This window comes from Cyclospora cayetanensis, unplaced genomic scaffold (genome assembly GCF_002999335.1).
Source record: "Cyclospora cayetanensis isolate NF1_C8 unplaced genomic scaffold, CcayRef3 CcayRef3_contig_224, whole genome shotgun sequence".
NCBI classification, from domain to species: Eukaryota; Apicomplexa; class Conoidasida; order Eucoccidiorida; family Eimeriidae; genus Cyclospora; species Cyclospora cayetanensis.
Genome location: NW_020312175.1, coordinates 1 through 21789, shown reverse-complemented (window position 1 = coordinate 21789; position 21789 = coordinate 1). Strand labels below are relative to the sequence as shown.

The window sequence follows — 21789 nt, the reverse complement described above, 5'->3', positions numbered from 1 at the left end:
CTCCAATCGCCTCTTATTCGTTGAAAATGATGTTCAAAAAGGCGTATACGGATCCTTATGAGGCTTTTGGGGCGGTCGTTAAGGGTAGAAGGAGCCATTTGGGCGGTCGAGGAACTGGAGGGCCCCCCGAGAACGCGAGGGCCCCTGGTGGGAAACCGACCCCGTAGGGGCCCTACATTGAGGCAGCCTACAGCCGTGGTGAGTTCGAAATAGTGTTGCAAACCAATTGGCTTCGTTTCACAACCAAGAAGAGAGTCAAGAGGGCCCTTTCGGGTGCCTGTGTGCCGCTTTGCTGACGGGGTGTATCGACACTTCCTGCTGCGGTCACTCCCTTGATCTTCCGGCGCCTCCAATCCCCGAGGCATGCCTTTGACCCTTCTGCAGTACCCTGAGCGCCAGTGGCTGCTCCTCAACAGTCCTGGTTTCGCCGCTATCAGCCAGGCAGTGTAGAGGAAGCATCTCATGGAAGGGTGCCCCTGCTCAGACAGCGCTCCACTGCGGGGGCCCCCTCTGGAAGGGCCACCTGGGGAACCGATTCAACAGCCTCATTCTGCTGAGTCTGCGCCGGTACGGAGAGCGCTGGAGGCACGAGAGGGCCCCCCTGGGGCCCCCTCCGGGCCCTCCCCCCAGCAGAGTCCCTCCATTAACCAGGCGAGGGGCCCCCCTATTGGCTTGTTTCCCCTTGGGCTTAGAGAGGCCTTTAGGAGCCTTTGCGCCGCCGCAGGAATAACTGCCGAGGAGATGCAGACCCTCGCAGACGAGATTTCAGCGGGCAAGTTTACTCTGCTGCCGCTGTTTTTGCCGCTGTTTTTGCTGCTACACCTTTTGCTTTCGTCGAGGCACTGCATTGTTCGCCTTCCGCTTCCCTAGCGGAACCTAAAGCCCAGCGATCTTTCGGGATGCGTAATAAGACGTAGGCTTGGATCACCGCATTGTCGTGGTATCCGCCTCTGCGGTTCGTTGCCTGCCTTTGTCGTGGTATCCGCCTCTGCGGTTCGTTGCCTGCCTTTTGCCGTGGCGGCTTCAGAGTCTGCTGCTTCTTCTCCCGGCTACGCAGCCCTGCCCTGCAGCGTATTTCTGCCGTTCCTGCGATTCGGATTCTTCTGCAGGGGGGGGGGCCGAAGTAGCTCCTTCGGAACGCTGGTCTCTTAGCAGCTGTCTCTGGGCTGCTTCTGCCCTCCTGCGTTCACCTCCTCCGCGGCTGCAGGAAGGAGGGCTTGTCGCGCTTCTGCAGGAAGCTGCCACAGAAGGCCTCTGCACTGTTCGAGGCATCTCCGAAGGGCCGGAGATCTTGTTCAGCAAGGAGGGACCTGTCTGGTGGTCTCCCGAGCAGCCGCGCATTAGCAGTGCAAGCCGACTCTGCGGGAAAGAGCTCTCTTCAGCCGAAGAACGCGCTGCTCTTGAGGCGCTTCACGAGGCCTCTAAGAACCTCCACGAACTCTCGTGGACCCGGTGAGGGGCCCCCTCCAGCAGCCGTACATGTGACCCTCCTGTTGCCTTTTTCGCACTGGAGTTGGCACTTTTTTCGAGACTTTTCCGCGCTTCGCCTGGGCGTGCGATGCTCCGCAGGCTGCACACTGGCCACTGGGAAGCCGTGCCGCTCTGGTGCCGTGAGGCCTTTGCCGTTGCCTGCATTCTCCTCAGCTTCTGCTACGTCTCGAGTGCCGCTGTGGCGGTTGCTGCGGCGGAAAAACACGCAGCAGCGGGAAGTGCGCCACAGGCAACAGTCCCGCCAGCGGCTCCTGCGGCAGACAGGACGGCGACAGCGTCGGAAGCGGTGCATGCCGATCTGTCGCAGACGGCGGAAGAGGGTCTGCGCCTTGGATTTCGATATGTGGATTTGGGTGAGCGCCGCTCCTTTGTCTCCCTCCCTGTTGTGACTTACAGCCTCCTGGCTCCCTTCTTTCCTGTGAGATCGAGGCTCTACGGCGTGCGGGTGCGGCGTGCTCGCGAGGCAGGCCTTATTATGGGGGGCCCCAAGATTCGCCTCTACGGGCCCCTTACGGCTGCCGCTGCTGCGTTCGACGATCTGCGAGACCAGCTGCTGAAGCTCCAGCAGCAGCGCCAGCGGAACGCCTCGCCAAACACCCGTGGTAGTGGTGGGAGCAGCAGCAGCAGGGACGCTGCCGTGCCTGGGCGCTTGGCTGCGTCTTGCGAAGCCGTTGTCGCCTCGTGCCAGGAAGGGGGGGGGGAGATCCCCCGAGGCTCTGAAGACGCGGAGAGCCTCAAGACAGCTCTTGGCGAGGCTTCGGCGCACGAGCATTCGGATCTGCCTCAGGTGCTCATTCGCAGACGGCGAGGTTCCGTGGAGGAAAGGACAGGTAGAGCTTCTTTGCCACAGCTTGCTGCCTTCGCTGTGTTTGCCTGCCTGCGACTCGCGAAGAAGGGCCTGGGGGAGTTCTTCTCTGGTCAGTCCTAGAGAGGCTGCTTGCACGGCTAGGGTTTGGCGCGGATGCTCTGCCTGCCTGCCCGTCTGTCTGTCTCTCTGCAGCTATTGACTTCGAGGAGTTTCTGGTGTCTTATCTGCACAAGCAGAAACCCCTGATCCTCCGCGGTAAGTGCGGCGCTGGCCTGTGACATTATTGAGGACAGGTGGCTGGAGCCTGAGGCTAAATGTCAAGGGGTAGAGGTTTCGTTCGGTGCGGATTCAGGAGCGGCGCGAACATGGCCTTGCGTCAAGCTGTGGTCAGATTGGAGCCGTCTCCGGAGACGTCTGGGGCATCGCCTTGTTCCCGTGGAAATTGGTGAGTGCCGCGAAGGCTCTGCTGTCTGACGCGGAGTCGAATCTGTGCGCTGGCGTCTGCAGCCGTTGCCGCTGCCTGGTGGAGTGCAGCGTCTCCGTCTGTCTGGTGTTGACTGCGACTGCTGTCTGAGTCTCTCCTCCTCGCCGCCTCCCACCTCCCCCCGGCAAGCCAACGGGATCCCCTCGGCGTGCATGCACGTCTCGCTGTTACTGCCATTTGGAGCCGTTGCTGATTCTGCTGTTGATTTAGGGAGCTCGTATGCGGAGGAGGGCTGGACGCAGCGGCTGATGGCTTTCGAAGATTTCTACAACGAGTTTATCGCACCGCGGAGTAACTTGCGTTGCATGCGCTGCTGTACAGGCGACGAGGGCGTGCATGCAGCGAGGGCTGCGCATGTGCCTTGTAGAGCCTGGGGGAGCTGCTCCGCAGCTGCTGCTTCTGTTTTTCGAGAGCGGCAACAGTTGGGGGAAGAAGGGGAGTAGGGGACGCCTGGCGGGTCGCCGCCGCTAATGGGGAGTTGCGCGCAACATCAAGGACGGCTGACTCTGTGTGCCGCTGCCATGTGTGCTACAGAGGGGCCCCCGTCGTCCGCTGGGGGCCCCGTTGGGTATTTAGCGCAGCATGCGCTGCTAGAGCACTTGCCCTTCCTTGCGAAGGAGGCACCGCTCCCAGATCTTATCGAGGCGTGTACGTTCACTCGGCTCAGGGAATTCAGTTGACGACTTCCATTTTCTCGTCAATTTGCTCTGCCACGCACGATCTGACTGCTGCTGTCGCACCGCTGCTATGGCTGTGGTTGTGCAGGCGCAGAGACAGAGACAACGCGCTTGGTTTGGGTGGGCCCCGCGGGAACGGTGTCGCCTCTGCATACCGACAACAGCGAGAATCTCTTCGTGCAGGTTGTCGGTTGGAAACGCATGCAGCTCTTCTCTCCCAATCAAACGGAGGCCTTGTATCCCTTTCAACAGGTCATTCGCTCCTCTTGTTTCTTGTGCCTTCTCCGTATATACGCCCAGCCGAATCCGTAGTGCCTCTTCTGCGCGCGTCAGCTCTAGTGGCTCTACAAAGTCTTGAGCAGTGAAAGCTGTAAAGACCCTTGGAAGGCACGTGCCTTCCGAGAGCACAGGGCCTGTTGCATGCATGAGCGGCTCAGTACATGTGTGTGGGTGGCCATGGCTCACCATGCGGGTTGAGTCCAAAAAAGGCGCTCGCTGTCGATGAGTGACAGTGTGCATGAGAGGCGTCTTTAGGTCTCACCGCTAAGGTGACAGGTGGTGCAAGCGGGAGTGAGCGCGGGGGGGGCAGAGGAGGGAGGAGCGAGGGTCGTTTTATGTACGCTGTGTGTGGGGGGGAGGGGGTGCTGCTGCTGCTGCTGCTACAGGGGCTGCTTCGCAACACGTCGAGTCTTCCGAGTTCTTTAGTTGAGGCAGAGAGTCTCCCTTCAGAGGTCTACAAGGAGTATGAGGAGAGCTTTGGACGCTTTTTCACGGAGACGGAGGGGTACGACGCGCTCTTAGGCCCAGGGGACTGTCTCTTCATTCCGAAGGGCTGGTGGCATTTCGTGAAGGCCGACACCCCAAGCATTTCAATCTCGAACTGGTTCACTGCAGCCTAGTTGCCAAAGTATCTTCCCTCAACACTTTGTTGCTCCCTAGGGGCCAAGTTTCTGCATTGCAGCAGCTTGGGCTGTCGGAAAAGATGCAGCTGCAGCAGCTGTTGCTTTCTAGTACACGCATCACGAGGGCTCAGGACGGCAACTCCAGCAGGAAGACCGTTCGGATCTTCCGCGACCATGAAACGAGATGCTCGCACCACTTATCAGGGCGGCTTCCAATAGCAAATGTGTAGCTGTTAGGGCCAAAGGCTCTACGTGACGGCGAGGAGGCGCACTAGCGGCCCAGGGAGGCGTCCGCCAACTGAAACATCCTCTATCTACTCAGTATAAAAGGGATTCAAGTGCTTTAGGGACTAGGCGCCCTCTAAGTGGCGCTATATTTAGGGGGCGAGGCCACTGCAGCACTCCCGCACCCAATGCAGATGCAGGTAGCACCCTGTCGAGGATACCAACGGGGGCGACTGGAGAGCTCCCTGGCCTTAAGCCACCTGAAGTAACTCCGTGTCTTCAGAACGAAGAAACCCCCAAAGTGCACCCCAGCGAATGCTTTGATGTATTGACCCTTCAGGGGTCCCTCTGTCCATCGGGGTGACCATCAAAAGCACACGCGCCTGCCGTAGGGGGGCCTGGCAACCTACACTTGAAGCTCCGCGTGTTCTGAGCTATTTTTAGAGGGCACGAGCGATGAAGTCCTTTAGAAACACAACATCTACGAAGAGGGATGACACCGTTAGTCGGGTGACGTGTTGCGCACCGGTGTTGCTGAGAGCCCTAGAAGGATGTCAGCTTGAACGCGCCCACAGGTGTGCAGTTTCAGGAGATTCTTTAGCATGTAAAATAGCTAAAGGGGCTTGTTAACAGTTTCTGCTCAGCTTGTTGGGATACGAACGGCTGCATCCTGCCGCCGAGATAACCCCTAACTGACCGATGGCCTTCGATGGTTGGTTTGCGCATGCCCGCATCCTCTTTCAGACCTTGATATCGCATTAGTATCTGTTTTGACTACGCAAAACCTGAGGCGATCAAGTGGCATCTCAAACCGGGAATGTACCAGGAAAGCAACAGCAGCGCACTGTAATTCTGTGATGTCGTAGAGCAGACCGATCTTGCCAGCCCTTGAGCGGCAACGGGAAGGTGGCATCCTTCTCGCGAGTTACGTTCCGTTTTCCTGTTGTATCGACTAAAGTCAAGTCGTTTGCTTTTATTCGCGCACTTTTACTGGTTTACTCTCGCTGTTCCTCCTTTCTGCCCTTTTCTCCCCTGGCGACGGCACGGCCGTTTTCAAGCGTATCGGTGGCCTGTGAAGACTCGCAACGCTAAAGCAGCCATTAAGCTCCACGACTGCCTGTGTGAGCCACATTTGTTGTTTTTACTGCTGCTTTTGTCGGTGCTGCCGCTGCTGTTACCTACCTTCGTGCGGTTGCACCAGCCGTCTTGCGCAACCTTCCGGGGAACGTGCAATGCTGATCAAGAGGGCTTTCTTACTTCCCTCATGCGTAGTGATCTGTGCATATCCTGTCGGGTGTGGCGGCGCTGTTCACAGGATAGGAAGCATTGCGTACTCACGAGGTAGCGATGCATTCTCTCCGCCTGATGTTTGTGTGCCTCGCTGGCTGCGCGCTGGTAGCAATGGCGTCTGAAGAGCATCTATCAAGCCCTTCCCGACCACTGACGCCTCAGGAAGAACTGGAGGCTGTGTTAAGGGGTCCTCTTACGGAAGAGGAGAAAGAAGGTCAGGAATGTAACTTGCCGCTATGTCTTTCCTCCCGTGGTCTTTCAAAGGCTTGTCTGCACTTGCCCAGCGCACCTGTGGTGTCTCTCTGTTTGCGTCATGGGCAAACTTTGAAGTATCCGTTTGAAAGACTAGTGCTGCTTTGTATCTGTATCTGCCTCTCAGCCGTCGCTTGCACATTGGAGTACCGCCCAGTGGTGGATATTAAGACCGGCAAAACTTACGGCAATCCCTGCTTGGCAGAGGCTGCTGGCTTGCAGAGGGGCGAATACGAGTTTGTGCATTAGCTGGGCTCTGCAGGAGGGGAGAGAGAAGCTCATATTTTTTTGTGCCCTTTCACGCATCCCGCATAGAAAAGACAGCACCCCTCCACCCCAACACGGAGAGGCCTTAACACTACTAGCTAGCATTGCCACAAGGGAAGTCTTGCCAAAGCTCTTGTCGACGCTTCAGGCTCAAATACCTAGACACGAGGCACCCGTAAACCAGGGGCATATAAAGCCAGTGGGCTCTTGCGCGTGAAAGCAAAACCCTTGACAAAGAGCCGACTGCACTGAGCTGCATCCAGCTGAAGACGCCAGATGCCGCTGAAGAAAAAGTCAGATAAAAGTCCTCTAGACTTCCAGCAGCAGCCGTAGAAAGTGGGGTCGCGCGAAATAGGCAATTTTTACAAGGGATATCCAATAGCGATCGGCATGTGGAGCAGAGCAAGGGCAGGCAGGCGAAGGAGACCAGGAAGAGGTCTCCAATCAAAGTCTCTGCACTCTAGACGCTTAAGCCACCTTGACAGAAAGCTGCCGATGGTTCCTGCGAAGGAACTCTCGCCATTCTCTACAACGCTAAACCACCCGTAATCCCCGGCACGAGGGGCAGGGGGGCAAGAGGGGGGTAGAAGAAAAAGGCTTCTAGGGGAGGCGTCGCTGCATCCGCTAGAAACTCGGAGTACTCGCAGCAAGTTGCACATAGCACTCAGCGCGCACGCATGGCGTGCACTGTTTCTTCTTCTATCGAGCCAACAGTGCTATGAAAGAAGTAAGGCATCCGAACAGCCAAATGAATCGATCGTTTCTCTACTGATTCTAAGCTACCTCTATAAAGGGGCGTAGAAAAGAGCTTACGAGTAACTTGGCTCGCTGGAAGGCGGACGAAACATCAGCAAGCCCCAGGGAGTGTCGGGCGCCCTTTCATAAGACGACCTGCTCCTTGAAGTATGTGCATGAATAAGCAGGCTTTTTGCGCTGGTCTTATACAGCGATCCACGTGACAGCACAAACCAGAGATAGAGCAGCAAAGAAGCTGGCTGCTCTGCATGCACCAGTCTCCCGCCCACAGCCCGTTCTTCCCGCCTCTGACACCCGCCCTTCCCCCCCTCGCCACTCCTACCCTCCCCGAGGCGGTGCTAGTTCGCTAGCGACAAAAAAAGCTAGCGCCATGTTTTGTCCGCGGGCGTAGAAGTTCGATCCGGCGTGAAAAGCCTTAGCCAAGCACCAACCAGCTGCCTTCGTAAAAAGACAACAGGTGGGTGGCCCTCCGCATGCATGGAGTCAAATGCGCTTCAGACTTCCTGCTTTCTTTGCGACTTCCTGCTTTCTTTGCTCTATGGCAAAAGGGCCGTCGTCTTTATCTCTAGCCGCTCAACACGATTTGTTTGGGGTCCAGCTATCTATTGCCTGCGTCGAGATCAGCCGACGCCGTAACCTTCTTGCGCCACAAGGGCAGCAGCCATCGATTGCCAACGGGCTCCAAACTAAGAGTCCTCCTCCTACTGAGGGCCTGCCTACCCGTAGCTAGCTAAGGAGCTAGCTAAAAGTCGGTTTCGCCTGGCAGGGCGGAGAAACGCAAAGCAGGCAGCCTAAAGCAACCCTCTAAAAGCGTATGTAGCACGTCCCCTAGCCGCTGCTGCAAACGCCGCTGGACATACCCCAGCGCCACCCACTCCCTGACTGCACTGCAACGCACGGTCACGAAAGAAAACTCGGATTTTTCAGCGCCTCCCCTGCCCCCTCAACTTCGTACGTCCTAAAGCAGCTGCAGCGACTTTGCTGCCTCGAGAACGTGATTCGGCAGCAGCACGCGCATGGGGAGAGGCTCCTCCGGCTGGGAATTTTTTAGAGCTTTACTAGGTGTGCCCTCAGAGCTCGTCTGCATAGGCCCCAGAAGGGGTCCACACTGCTCGAACTCCAGCGCCTCCAGCTGCTCTGCAGCTGCAATCAGCTCTGCATGCCAAAAGACAGCACAGCAAACACGCGCGATAAAAGACAGAGGCTGCTGCACACACACAGCCACCGGCACGCAGCGGAGAGTGCAGGCCCTCCCTCAGCCGCAGGGCTTGCCGGAGAGCGCAACGATCCGCTTACCCACAACGTAGACTTTAACTGCAGCAGCCAACACTACCAGCACTTCTTCCAGCTGCTGGGGGGGTGGCGCCATCTCGACGTCCATCCACCGTCCCAAAGCATCTCGCGGAGGTGAGGGGCCCCCTGAAGGCCCCGTGGGGGGCCCCCCCCCCGGGGCCCACCCGCGAGCCTCCGCGGCTGCATGCGCATACATTGCTTGGTGCAGCATTGGGCGGTTCCCCCGCAGCTTTGCAGCGGCAGCTGCCGCCGCCGGATGCTGCTGCAAGACTTGCTGTATCTGCTGCACGCACCACTGCAGGGAATCCTCCTTCACAGCCGTCGCTGCCGCGGTTGGCATAGCCTTATCCAGCAAAGAAACGCAGCTCTGCCCCTCTCCTGCCTGACCGCCTGGTGCTGCTGCTGCGCTTCCCGTCGTCATCACGCCTGCTGAGGCTGCTGCAGCCGCGCCTGCAGAGGCAGCTGCAGCAGCGGCTTCGTAAAACTTGTCTATGTCTACGGGAGTAGCACAGCCTCTGATGAAGGACTGAGTGGCAGGAGGCGCAGGAGGAGCAGCTGGCGCTCCTGCAGCGCTGCCTGCGTCTTCCCCCGAGGCGGATGCCACCTCGGGGGGCCCCCCTGCCTCGGGGGGCCCCATGGCAGCGGGGGGGGCCCCCTGCTGGGCAGGGCTCGTCGGTTTGGACTGCTGCGCCCCGGTGTCTCCTGGGGGGGGCCCCTTCGCGGGAGGGGGCCCCCCCTTGAGGGGCCCCTGCAGATATCTGAACAGAGGATTGAGACGGAGTCTCGCCCTTCGCGCCATGATGAGACGGCGTAGGGGAGGCTCCTGCTGGTGCTGCTGCTGCGAGAGGGTGGGAAGAGGCGCTTGCCCCCCGCATGCAGCAGCAGCAGCAGCAGCAGCAGCGGCAGCAGCGGGTGGAGAAGCAGCTGCAACAGGAGCAGTCGCAGCACGAGGGGGGGAGGGGGCAGGCTGGGGAGTCTTCCCCCCCGATGCATTTGCTGCCCGTGCGTGGGTGGCTCCCCCACGACTGGATACGGGCTGCTGCTGCTGCTGTCGGGGAGATCCCTTGTTGAAGGCTTGGATAGAGCTTCCTCTCGCTGCTGAACCGACTGCGCTGCCGGTGGAGCGACCACTGCTGGTGCCAGAAGGAGGCATCCTGCTGCGACTGCCTTGGCTTGCAAGCGTTGGACTTGCAGGGGCAGGCATGCTACGCCCGTGAGGGGGGGGCCCCTCACTGGGAGTGCAGTAGGCTGGTAGTGGAGCTGCGGAGACAAACAGCGTAACGATTTCTACACGAAAAATAAATCGCAGTCACACCAGCTGGATATGCAGGAAGATGGAGGCTGGGAGGCCTCTTCCTACCACCTTCCCATGAACCTGGTGGTGCTTCTATGCAAAATCTACACTTCACGCCACACACAACGCTTTTGCCCACTTGCAGTTGGTATCGTCGGTGTGCGCATGTACATCTGTTGTTGCTGCTGTTGCTGCTGCAGTTGCTGCAGGTGCTGTTGTTGCTGCAGTTGCTGTTGCTGTTGCTGCAGCTGCTGTTGCTGTTGCTGCAGCTGCAGCTGGTGCTGCTGTTGCTGCAGCTGCAGTTGGTGCTGCTGTTGCTGCTGCTGCAGTTGGTGCTGCTGTTGCTGCTGCTGCAGTTGGTGCTGCTGTTGCTGCTGCTGTGGCGTCATCATGGGCTGCGGCGGCTGCTGCTGCTGTGCACTAAGCGGCAGCCCACCAAAATACTGCTGTGGCTGCTGTTGCAGCTGTTGCTGCTTCAGATGCAGTTGCAGCTGCTGCTGCTGCTGAGCAACACGCAGTCGCTGCTGCTGCAACAGTTGCTGTTGTTGAATGTGCTGCTGCTGAGACAGCAGGATCTGCCGCTGCGAAGCAGGGGCAGCTGTCTGCTGCAGTTGGTGCTGCCAATGCAGCAGTTGCTGCTGCAAGTGCTGCTGCTGTTGCGGCTGCGGTTGCATGTGCTGCATGTGCTGTTTCACCTGCTGATGAGAATGACTCAGCAGCTGCTGGGAACTCTGCTGCAGTTGATGCTGTTGCTGCAGCAGTTGCTGTTGCTGCAGTTGTTGGTGTTGCTGCGGTTGTTGCTGTTGCTGCAGCTGTTGCTGTTGCTGCAGCTGTTGCTGTTGCTGCAGTTGTTGGTGCTGAAACTGCTGCTGCTGCTGCGGCAACAGCGGCACTCCGTTCCTCTCATCTCCGCTAGGCATGAGGGAAGTGTAGTGTGCAACTGTGGCGAAGTCTGCGCGCTGTTAAAGGGAGGGGCTGTTGCTGCCTGAATGCTTGGTTGGGGTGTACCTACGGGCAAGCGCTGCTGCTGCCGCGTGTTCTCGCCGTGTTGCTGCCGGTAAAACCTTGGCTCGCTTCTCCAGCGGCAAACAAATTGGTTTAGCAATGTAAAGACATATGTTCTATTTGGGGGAAACTTGTGTGGCCAGGTGCTCCGCTGATTTCAGCTGAAACCACAGTGAGGCGAACCAAGCCTGTTGCATGAGGGGAAGTACACGGTTAGTGGCGGCTAGGAAACAGAGGAGTCTTTTATCCCACAAGGCCCCATAATATTGGTGTATCTTCATGAAGAAGGTGTTCGTAGACGAGAGTGCAGTGTTTCCGTTATGCTGGGGGGGGCTGTCGCATGCAAGGCAGGAGCAGCAGCTGCTGCAGCCGTAATAGCGCATCCGATCTTCCTTTTTTCACTAGAAGAAGGCGGAAGATTTTCAGACGTTGCTCTTTTACTGGAAGAGGCACAAAGGACAGCAGCAGCAGCTCCGCAGCAGCAGCTCCGCAGCAGCAGCAGTTACACCACCGTTTCTTTCCAGCAGCTCTTGTTTGCTCCACACCAGCAGCCAGCATCTGCAGCACGAGCGACAGCACCAGCAACAGCAGACAGGTACATCTGCAACAACACTAGAAGCTCTTGCCGCAGCAGGGCAGCTCCAGCAGCCAGCGATTCCAGCAGTTGGTAAGGACGGCAGCACGAACCTGAGTCGCAGTGCACCGCCTTACTACGCGCGCCTTGAAGTACGTACAGTGGCGTTAGAAGCGCCTTGCCTCTGCCTCTCCCTTTCCAACAGCAACAAACAAGAAGCTGCTGCCACGCTCCCCTCGGAGAAAGCAATGTGCTTCTGTGTGGCTCGGTGCTGCGCACAAATCCGCAGCGGCAGCAGCTTCCGCTGGTGAGCCGTGCCCGTATGTCCGATCTCCAATACCAGCGTCATTCAATAGCCGGAGGTTTCTAGTAGGGAGGGGGAGAAAAACACAACAACGTTGCCGCTTGTGCTGAGGCTTGAGGATACGCAGCGGCGTTGGGGAAAGCGCGGGGAAGAGAGGAAGGGTGGCATTACGCCTGCAGCAGCGCTTGCATCAGGAGGAGCAGTATTGTATGCATTAGCAGCAGCACCATCAGGAGGAGCAGTATTGTATGCATTAGCAGCAGCAACATCAGGAGGAGCAGCATTGTATGCATTAGCAGCAGCAACATCAGGAGGAGCAGTATTGTATGCATTAGCAGCAGCACCATCAGGAGGAGCAGTATTGTATGCATTAGCAGCAGCAACATTAGGAGGAGCAGTATTGTATGCATTAGCAGCAGCAACATCAGGAGGAGCAGTATTGTATGCATTAGCAGCAGCAACATCAGGAGGAGCAGTATTGTATGCATTAGCAGCAGCAACATCAGGAGGAGCAGTATTGTATGCATTAGTAGTAGCATTTGCAGCTGCGGCCGTGGCAGAGCCCTCTCTAAGAGGGGTGTTTGTGCGTGGCATCACGCATCCAGCCTCTTCTTTGCCGCTAGACGAGAAAAAGCCGTGTGTAGGGAAAACGGCTATAGCAGTAGTCGGACGAGCCACAAGCGGACTGTGCTGCTACGCAAAGCCGAGAAGATGAACATTGCGCGTGTTGGGGGGTGTTTGACCTCGCATTATTTGTTCGACCCTTACAGTTGCTTGCAGCACTATAAGAGGGCGTTTAAGTTGTTGCTGCAGCTGAAGCGGGGGGGGGGAAAGCTGCTGGTTGTTGGTCGTCGACACCAAACCGACATAGCTCTCCAGCGTCATTTCCCAGGCCTTGCAGCGGCTTCAGCAGCCGCTGCTGTGGGGCCCCACACGCGGCAGTTGCTGTCTGCTGCGCCTGCGCACTACAGTGCGTTAATATGCCAGGATTGCGTTGCGTTCGCGCCCTACTTATACGGGCTGAATCTGCCGGTGCTGGGTGTATGTACCCCCCGGGAAGTGCACGAGCACCCTGAAATCCTCAAGGTCGTTGACTACCTCATTCCACACACCTCCAACAGGCCAGACACGGCTTTGCGGAAACTGCTCGAGACGCAAATTTTGGAAGAGGCCGCAGACAGCGCCAGCGGCAAGAGAGAAGACGTTGAGGGCAAAAGCCACCCACGGATTGAAGGCGAGGAACGACAGCACCAGGAGTTGCTGCTTGTGCCGCGAGAAAGGCGGGAGGGAAGAGGCCCCCACGGGCAGCACCAGCCGATCGCCGACCCCACGCAGCAACACCCGCATTACGTGCATCAGCATTACGAACAACAGCACCCGCACTACCAGCAGCAGCAGCCACTGCAACAGCCACAGCAGCAACAGCAACAGCAGCAGAGGCACCGATTCGGCAGCAGGCGAAGCCCTCCCAGGTGAAGGGACGTACCCCCGCATGTTTGCGCAGTTAGGCCTGTTGATTCGGCCGGAAGGGGTGTTTATTTGCGAGCCACAAGGCCTCTGTAGGAGAAAGTGCCCCGGTGTAAAACAGGAGATATATTCCTGAGGGGGAAGGGGGAAGAAGAGGGTGAGGAGGGGGGCAGAGGGGGAAGGGCTGTAAAACAGATGGCGTTTTTTTAATTGTAGCACTAGGGTGCGCGTGTGCGAAGCGAGCGGTTGCACACGCCTTTGTAAGTGAAGATTTTAGTCGAACAGCTAGCCAGGCGGTGCTGGACGGTGGTCTTGTTTCGGGAGGCAGTTGGGAGATGCCCAGAACACCTTTTTAAAAGATAAGATCGGCGCAGGAGGAGGGGCAGCTGCACATACGCCTCCTGTGCAGTGCGGGTGAGAAGCAGGAGCTCCGACTTCAATTAGATTTGCGCGTGGATGCCTGGTGGAAAGGCGAGCCAAGGGGAGCGCCGCAGGTGGTAGGACGTAGGTAGGCAGATAGAGGGAGATGGAGAAGAGGGTTGAGGCGCATCTGCGGAGAAAAAGCGCAAAAGGTCAAGAAAAATTTATGGGAGCAGCACGACCCGCAGCCGACTGAGTTCGCTGCCGCGCAAGTAGTGGGTTCGGTGGGGGGCCGGAGGGGGAAGGGCACGCACCGAGAGGCCTTCTGGATGGGTTTCTGTCTGAAAATACCACGAAAAACACTGAAAAAGCACATTTATATTAATAAGATAAGCATTCGTCTCCCGAAGACGCCTCGAGAAGCCCGCAGGGGGCTCGTTGCTTTGCTGCCTTTTCGACGGAAGGTCACTCTGAGGCGCCAGCGGCCTTGACGGTAGCAGCGTTTGCCTGCAGCACAGGTAGCTCGGGCCGGTGTTTTCCTTTTTGCTCGCGTGTATACCTTTTAACGCACTGTTTTGGGCCTTTGGGATTTGTCTGTGTCGTCTTCTGAGGCAGAGAGAAGAGCACAGAGGTAACTTGTGAACTGTCCGTTATTTGCTGCCTCCCAACGTCCACCGCATTTAGATGCCAAGGCGGTGCCTTCAGATGCTGTTTCGCTGCTGGCGTCCTCTCTCCCTAGTTCCTCCCAAGATTTTATGCTTTTTGTACTTTTCGAAGCTTCTTGAAGCTCGAAGGAAGCCCGCGGCAGCGGCAGCTCTCCTCGCGGCAGCGACGCCGAAACGATGCACTCGCGAGTCTTGAAACGGCCTCCCCGCTGCAATCGCATCCTTCCCTTGGAGTGCGCATAAGTGCCACTTCTGCCAGAAGGGCACATATATATATATATAAACGCGTGTTCCCCAAGGGGTTATACTTCGTTCTTTCGCGCGGAGGTTCGTGCTCGGGGTCAAGGTTCGTGTTGCAGGGAATATGTCTCGCCGTAAGGAACACAGCGAAAGGAGGGCTCAACAACGTGACCGCGAAAAGCGCATGACGGTTGACATTGAAGGGACTCTGATCTGCCCCCCAGAGACAGCGCTGCATCTGCAGCAGCAGTTGCTGCAGCAGCAACTGGTTCAGCAACAGCTGGAGGACCTGCAACACCACCATCACCACCATCTCCTGCACCCCCCCCCAGGGATCCACTGCGGGCTGCCACACCTGCATCACCCTCAGTGCGCTCATGCTGGAAAGCTGGCGGATGGATACGCGCCAGGCGGAATACATGGGCCTCTTGCCATCCCTCACCCGCCCCCATTCGCGTGCCACGCACACAGCATGCATTTCTTGCCCCCAGCTTTCGACAAGCCGGAGCCACAACGCGCCTATGCTGAAATGCTGCCTCAGCATCTTGCAGCAGCACACCTAGCAGCCCCCGAGCCTGTGCATTACGCCGGTCCGGCAACATGCATTCCAATGCAGCAACACGTGCCGCAGCAACACGTGCCGCAGCAACAAGGTCTCCTGCTGTCGCAACAAGCCCAGTTGCCTCAGCATCTTGCAGTAGCGCAGCAGCCAGCTATGGGAGCAGTGACAGCCCACATGCTGCCGCAACAGCACCACATGCTTCTACAGGGCGCAGCATCGGCTGCACCCCCAGCCACCCCAAACATGGGGGTGCAGGGTGTTTTGCAGTACGGTCCATCAGTGGCAATGGCGCTGCCTTCCTATGGGAGTGCGCACCTGCTGCAGCAGCAACAGCCCATTGTGATACAGCAGTCAGCAAATCCTTACGGGATGGCACTGCCGCAGCAACACGCTGTGATGCTGCAGTCACCAGCTACCCACTCTGCGGCATTCGCAGGACTGCAGCAGCCAATGATCATCTTGGGGACGTCCAGCGCACCCGTTGTGCTGCAGCCGCAGCAGCCACCAGTATTTCGCCGACAGCCCTCAAAGCAGCAGCACGGACTGCAGCAAGGCCCTGTATGCTGCATGCAGGCATCTGCACTTTAGAATCAAAGCTCCTATGAGTATCCAAGATTGACCAGAGATGCTTAAGCATCACCAGCCCTTTCTGCAGCTGAAAAGCCTGACTCGCAAGCGTCCTTCAAGAGCTGTCGCTGTTGGTGTTGCAGCGGCCGCTGCATGTACACCGCACCGTAGCAGGAGGAGTGCCGCGCCGCTGCTGCCCTCCGCAAGCGCGAGGCGCCTTAATTGTGTCAAGCTGCTTTGCTTGCTGCAGCAACAACAGAAGCAGAAGATTTTGTGTCGTACGGGAAAAAATTCCAGAGGCGGCAGCCCACACGGCATCGCATGTAGCGGGGTTTTGCTGGGGAATTGTACAAGCCACGACACACTTTCTAAGGTACTGGTAGAAACGAGGCTTTTTTGGAGCCTCGAATGGCATGTTTTGAGACGCGCGCACAGGCATCTCTTTCACGAGACAAGATTCTCCGTAGTAGCCCTTGAGGGGGGCACATACCCGCTTGCTTGCAGCGTCTCGCATGGCGGGAGGAACGCATCGAAGCGATCTGCTGCCCCGTCGACAGAGCAAGACGGACGCTTGTGGTTGTTCGCTTCCTAGGTCCCCCTATGGCTAGCTGGTGTGCGGCAAGAAACTGCATGACACCTCGAGAGACACCTGGTTGGTGCGGGCTAAGCTACAGTTCGGCACTTGTACTGCTCGTGCTGTGGCATGTATTTAGAACTTAAAAAAGAATCGATCTACCCATTGGCTTCTCTGGTCATGCCTCGTCTTTATTGCTAAGTCCTTTTGGCTGGATGCGCCAAGACACAATGCGGCAGCGGATGTTTTGGGGTGCTGCCATGTGCAGCTAGCTGGGAAGGTTTGAAATTCCTTGGCGAGTGCGGCAACGTGCAAGCCAACGGCCCCTCTTTTTTCGTGTCGGGACCGGTCCGAGGGGTGCATGCAGAGAGAACATGGAGGTTGTGGGGAGATGTTGAATGACTTTTTATTGAGTGTATCTTCGAGCGGGAGTGAAATGTCTCCCTGGGTATTTCTTAGAGGGAGAGCGCGGCTCTGGCCGCGCATTAGAGCCTTTTGTCAAGGCGTCAAAAAGCAAGCAGAGAAAAAACATGCAAAGAGCCGGGGTGTAGTCTTGGCCGCAGCGATGCCCCTTGTGCCTCCTCTGTTGGCTGCAGCTGAGCTTACCCGGTCTACTCTGTGTAGTTGAAAAGTCGGTAGGGCATATGGGCAGTTACTGGCTGTTGCGGCTACAAATGAAGGCGGAGCCAGATGCCCCTTTTGCCGCTTGCAGCTCACACACCCTGCACACACCCCCAGGAACTGCAGGGGGAAATTGCAGTGTAAGCTAACGCCTCCCTTCACCCCCAGCGCCCGAGCTGTCGGTACACCCGAGGGGGAACCGCCGCTGAAGGCAACACACTCTGAAGCGTGCTCATCCGGAGAGAGGGACTGCCTCACGTGGCACCGAGGAACGCTCATCCCTTCAAAAATTACCCGAATAGCAGCCATGCAAGAGCCCTAAACGAAAGAATCGAGGCTCGTTCTCTTTTCCCCTTCGCGGCACAGAAGGGCCCCACCCCCCTCCCCACCCCCGCTGAAGAACGGGATGTGCGTAGCGCAGCTGATAAACGTCCGTCGAGAGGGGAAGCAACAGCGGCAATACCGTTTCACAGATAAAGGCTTCGCCGATCAATATACTCGAGGACTGCCGCTGGGGTCAGAGAAAGACACGCAGCCAGCTGCAATTGCGGGAGAGCAGCAGCACACGCGCAGTCACGATCGGAAGCACCTAGTTCCTCGTACTAGCACCGAGCTAGGGCTTGCTCAACGCCGTCGGGGGAGCGAAAATTCTAAGCCGAGACTGCCAGCTAGAGGCACTAGCTCCTAAGGACGAGCCGGCAGATTCGCACATACCTGTTGCGGCCCTTTCCTTCTGGCTGCCAGGTTGCACCGGAGGATAGACGAGGAGACACGAGGCAGCAAAGACAAAGCCTCATTGCACTGCAGCATTTCGTTTACCCACAGTACATGCGGCATGCGCTGCAACTGTGTGACCATCTCAACGCTCTTAGGGCTGCTGCCACACGCCTGAGGTTCTGCTGTTTCCTCAGCCGCCACCTCAACACTGCCTGCAGCTCTGTGAGCAGAAAAGCCGTGTCTGTCAATTACTAAGAATCGAGCCGTCCGCATGAGCCGCTCCCCTTCGTACCTGTTCAGGCAGCAGCACAACAACCACCACTAGCAGCACCACTACCTGCTTCAGCCCGCAGCAAACAGTCGGCAGCCGCGCACGCACGAACAGCACAAGCAGCTTGCGCTTGCAGCAGCCACACGACCCCTACACCTAGCCAGCTACCATTTGTGCAGGGAAGCGATGCAGTCTGCACCAATAAGAAGCCACAACTCGGGCAGCACCGGCTGCTGCTGCTGATGTTGTTGCTGCTGCTGTTGTTGCTGCTGTTGTTGCTGCTGTTGTTCTTGCTGTTGTTCTTGCAGCCGCCGCTGCAGAAGGTCCAGGAGCTTTACAGTGGGAACGAAGCAGCCGGCTCGCTCTTCTATGTCTAGCACCTGCGTAAGGAGTCGCAGTGAGAATCTGCAAAGCCCAGCAGTGTTCATGGAAACGCCTTCCCCCCCTCTAAAGAGGGCAAAAGCAACAAGGCCCCGCAGACAGCACCGGCAGCAGCAAAGAAGGCAGCAGCACCGCGCGAGTGGATTTTTACTGCGAACACCAGAGCAACAGGAGCAGCGGCTGCGGCGGCAGTATACCCACCTCAACTGCATTCCCTGAGAGCGGCCCGAAGAAGCTCTTCACGGCAAGACGCGTCATTTCGAGTCGATCAGCAGTGGACGCATGCAAAGCCTTGTCCTTCCGCTGATGGTGTCCATTCTCTTCTGCGTGCTGCCCTGTATCTGCAGGGGATCCCCCACAGGGGACAAACCAAACTGTTGCTGCTGCGCCGCTCGCAAGCACGGCTGCAGCTGCCTGGAGGTGTGCATAGTGTGGAGGATCGAAGCTGCCCCCAAAGACGCATATCCTGCAGCGGCATCAGCAGCACCAGCATCAGCATGAGCAACACCACCACCACTCCCAGCTCCAACGCAGCAGCATTGCCAAAAGCGGCACGGTGGGTTCGCAGAAGTGCAGCACCTCGGGTTAGCCGAAGCAAGAGCATCCAAAAGGCCGGACGAACTGACCGTTCCGCTGAATTCGCGCGTCCAGGGTGCATTGTGGCTGTATTTAAGGAAACGACAATGATTGCGCTTCTTTCGAGACGCCAACTGCTGAAACTCCCCAGGTGCAGCCGCTCCAACTGCTCTCCGCTGAACGTACATACACCCGACAGAAGGCGAGGTGTCAAACAGCCCCTGGAAGAACTGGGAGCGGCAAATCGAGGGATCACCTCCAAATGCGTTTAGTCCAAGTTAAAGGCCATTATATGACGAAGAGGAATTTCTCCGGCCGTTTCCAGCGCTGCGGATCCTGGTGGCAGCCGCGCTCGTTGAGTTGCAAACACGGAACAACAGCGGCAAGCGGACAGACCCCCCCTCTTCCCCTGAAACGGCAGGAAATTAACGCTCTCCGGCGCCTTCTTTGGCTTGCACATGCTAGATTTAGTGCCAGATACTCAATAAATTAAGGTGTGTCATGAGCACCATGGGGCAGATCCTCTCATGAGGGGGGCCCCTGCGCTCGGCAGGAGGCACCCGTGGGCGACAGGCATTTTTCATGCTGGATGGGGCCCCCTCTTTTTCAAGAGCGAGAGACGTTGTTGTCTTTGCTTCTTCCGGTGATTCACTATGTTCTCTTGTACATGCACTGTCTGAGGCACCCATAGCCTCATTGTTGCGGCGGGAAGGCTCCTTCTTGCGTGTTGCTTGCGCTGCGAGTGCGGGGGGTTATCCGCACAGGTTTGTTCGTACCGAGCGTGGGCAGAGCGATGATCGGCAGGAGTCTCCCCTCCACATATTTTAGGCCTGTGCAGCGGCAGGAGCAGCATTTCAGAAAGAGTCGCAACAGCACGCCAGTGCCGGTGGGCGCTTCTTAGGCACCCTCGCCACGATTGCATAGCAGCCTGAACTCGCAGCCGAGGCAGCTCGCAGCCATGAGTACCCAATGGCTGGCATGGATTCTCTAAGCGCGGAGGTGGTGTGTTCAGTCATAGAGGCTGCTATGCATTCCCTCCTGTGCGTTCGGAAGGTTTACCCCGAAGGTAACTGTTTCCCCTAATGCACCTGCCAGGAGTCTCCCTGCTGCTGGCACTGCCTACCCAAAGTCTTCAGTCACTCTATCCGATGTCGCTAGTAGTCTCCTGCCTTTTCTGCTTCTGCTGTACCTCTCCAGAATCTTTTTCCCGCGTCCGCCGCTTCGGGCAGCTCGTCTGGCAGTCTAACTCGAAGGCTCTCACCGCGTACCTCAGGGAGGTCTGTAATATATACATAAAATACATAGATATGCATAGATATATATATGTATATCTATATATATACATAGATATGCATAGATATATATATATATATATATATATATATATATATATATATATATATATATATATATATATGCATATCTATATGTATACATAGATATGCGTGTATGTACATGTATATATATATATATATAGACATATATATACATACACACATATACACATATTTACATATATATATACAGTCGAAACTTGAATCCCGGCAAGAAGCCGCGGGTGCATCCAGTAAGCGTCCCCTGTGAGGCGGCGGATTGCACATCCTAATCGAGCTACTTGAGACCACTTGACTTCTAGCTAAGCCGCTCTCAGAGCCAGAGGGGTGGAGGGGGTAAAGGGGGCTTTGTTATCCATAGCAGCGATGACACTCTTAGCGTTTGGGGGCCACTGATACCAGCGCTGATCCGTGCAGTACAGTACACCACACACAGAGCGCATGCATGCATGCATGCATGCCCCCTTCAGCCCTACTTACCCACCCACGCACTTTGTCTCTTGGGCGGGCCGTCCACTTGGCATCAGTTTGTCAGGCCGGCTACGGATCCAGACTGCTGCTTGTTTGGCGAGCATCGCTGCCGCCTATGTGTGTTTTTGTGTTTGGGGGGGGTGTTTTCGGGTGTATGGACACCTGCAGGTGTGCAGCTCCCTTGTGGCAAAAAATCTTATGTGTGTTTGTGTGTGAGGGGGGGGTGTTTTCGGGTGTATGGACACCTGCAGGTGTGCAGCTCCCTCGTGGCAAAAAATCTTATGTGTGTTTGTGTGTGTGGGGGGGGGTGTTTTCGGGTGTATGGACACCTGCAGGTGTGCAGCTCCCTCGTGGCAAAAAATCTTATGTGTGTTTGTGTGCATGGGGGTTTGTTTTCGGGTGTATGGACACCTGCAGGTGTGCAGCTCCCTCGTGGCAAAAAATCTTATGTGTGTTTGTGTGTGTGGGGGGGTGTTTCGGGTGTATGGACACCTGCAGGTGTGCAGCTCCCTCGTGGCACCCCTGCGTCGAGGCCTTCTAGGAGCTGTATGTCTGAGACTGCAAGGGCCTCTTGGAAATCCTCTGGAAGTCTACACTTTCTCCTTCCCTTCACAGCCAGGCGTTGACGGAAAAGTGCTGTCCGTCTGCGAATCTTTTTCTGCACCAGCAGCCGCTGCAACTGCTGCTGCAGTGCCCAGTTACGACGCTGCAGAAAGCATCCAAACATTCCTCTCCAGGATCGAGCTCATCAGCTGTTGGCTGCCCCGTCCCCAGCAGCAGCAGCAGCAGCAGCAGCTCCTCTCTTTTACCGTCTGCGCGCATGCCATAGGAGAGGTTGCTTACCTAGCGGAAGCACAGGCACACGTGGCTGGGCGTGCATGCGGCCCTTCGATGGTTGCTGAAGAGCTTGCCTGCGCAGAGAGCCTACGTACTGCTCAAAACTTCTTGTGTCAGTGGAGGAGGCCTTTCGAGCAGCGGAAAAACTGCTGCGGTAAGGCCAGCGCCTCCTTCTGCTGACTTTTGAGAGTTACCCCCCCTTCCTGCTGCTCCTAAGGCGGCTTTCATCTTGCTTCCCTGAGTAGACTTTTCTTCTAGCTCCACGTCTCCCTCTAGAGGTTTCTCTAAATCGTGTCCGTCGCCTCTTCCTTTCAATGTTGCTCTCTTCTTACTGTCACAATCTCTTCACCATGTGTATGTATATGTATGTATGTATGTGTGTGTATGTATGTATGTATATGTATGTATGTATGTATGTATGTATGTATGTATGTATGTATGTATGTATGTATGTATGTATGTATGTATGTATGTATGTATGTATGTATGTATGTATGTATGTATGTATGTATGTATGTATGTAT

General features: G+C 56.7%; 7 protein-coding genes across 7 annotated transcripts; 5 read left to right on the top strand and 2 right to left on the bottom strand.

Annotated features, from left to right (window-relative positions):
• The first annotated feature begins 26 nt into the window (after window positions 1-26).
• On the top strand, window positions 27-3463 carry LOC34624181. The gene is made up of 9 exons (XM_026338052.1): window positions 27-134; window positions 705-903; window positions 1281-1452; window positions 1570-1844; window positions 1959-2321; window positions 2492-2563; window positions 2652-2744; window positions 2994-3064; window positions 3227-3463. Exons 1-9 carry the CDS (start codon window positions 27-29, stop codon window positions 3461-3463), a joined length of 1590 nt encoding a protein of 529 aa, XP_026193837.1.
• Window positions 3464-8110: 4647 nt separating this feature from the next.
• LOC34624183 (UPF0182 protein FRAAL6027) lies at window positions 8111-8992 on the bottom strand (the record flags this gene model as incomplete). The annotated part of the gene is made up of 2 exons (XM_026338051.1): window positions 8111-8307; window positions 8449-8992. Coding segments are annotated over 2 exons (741 nt in total), but the record flags the coding sequence as incomplete, so codon positions are not given.
• An 88-nt stretch (window positions 8993-9080) lies between these two features.
• Window positions 9081-12053, top strand: LOC113147441 (THAP domain-containing protein 11-like; the record flags this gene model as incomplete). The annotated part of the gene is made up of 4 exons (XM_026338050.1): window positions 9081-9120; window positions 9260-9387; window positions 10576-10593; window positions 12036-12053. Coding segments are annotated over exons 1-4 (204 nt in total), but the record flags the coding sequence as incomplete, so codon positions are not given.
• Window positions 12054-12333: 280 nt separating this feature from the next.
• LOC113147440 lies at window positions 12334-13445 on the top strand. Its single transcript, XM_026338049.1, has 2 exons — window positions 12334-12856; window positions 13306-13445. Exons 1-2 carry the CDS (start codon window positions 12334-12336, stop codon window positions 13443-13445), a joined length of 663 nt encoding a protein of 220 aa, XP_026193834.1.
• A 1033-nt stretch (window positions 13446-14478) lies between these two features.
• On the top strand, window positions 14479-16827 carry LOC113147439. The gene is made up of 5 exons (XM_026338048.1): window positions 14479-14949; window positions 15124-15452; window positions 15781-15862; window positions 16425-16505; window positions 16654-16827. The coding sequence occupies exons 1-5, from the start codon at window positions 14479-14481 to the stop codon at window positions 16825-16827; spliced, it is 1137 nt and encodes a 378-aa protein (XP_026193833.1).
• A 318-nt stretch (window positions 16828-17145) lies between these two features.
• Window positions 17146-19312, bottom strand: LOC34624186 (probable nicotinate-nucleotide adenylyltransferase). The gene is made up of 6 exons (XM_026338047.1): window positions 19184-19312; window positions 18627-18853; window positions 18249-18513; window positions 17835-18046; window positions 17393-17687; window positions 17146-17217 (listed from the first exon to the last, which is right to left on the bottom strand). The coding sequence occupies exons 1-6, from the start codon at window positions 19310-19312 to the stop codon at window positions 17146-17148; spliced, it is 1200 nt and encodes a 399-aa protein (XP_026193832.1).
• Window positions 19313-19601: 289 nt separating this feature from the next.
• Window positions 19602-21445, top strand: LOC113147438 (DNA polymerase zeta processivity subunit-like). Its single transcript, XM_026338046.1, has 3 exons — window positions 19602-19689; window positions 19821-19900; window positions 20927-21445. Exons 1-3 carry the CDS (start codon window positions 19602-19604, stop codon window positions 21443-21445), a joined length of 687 nt encoding a protein of 228 aa, XP_026193831.1.
• The last annotated feature ends 344 nt before the right edge of the window (window positions 21446-21789 follow it).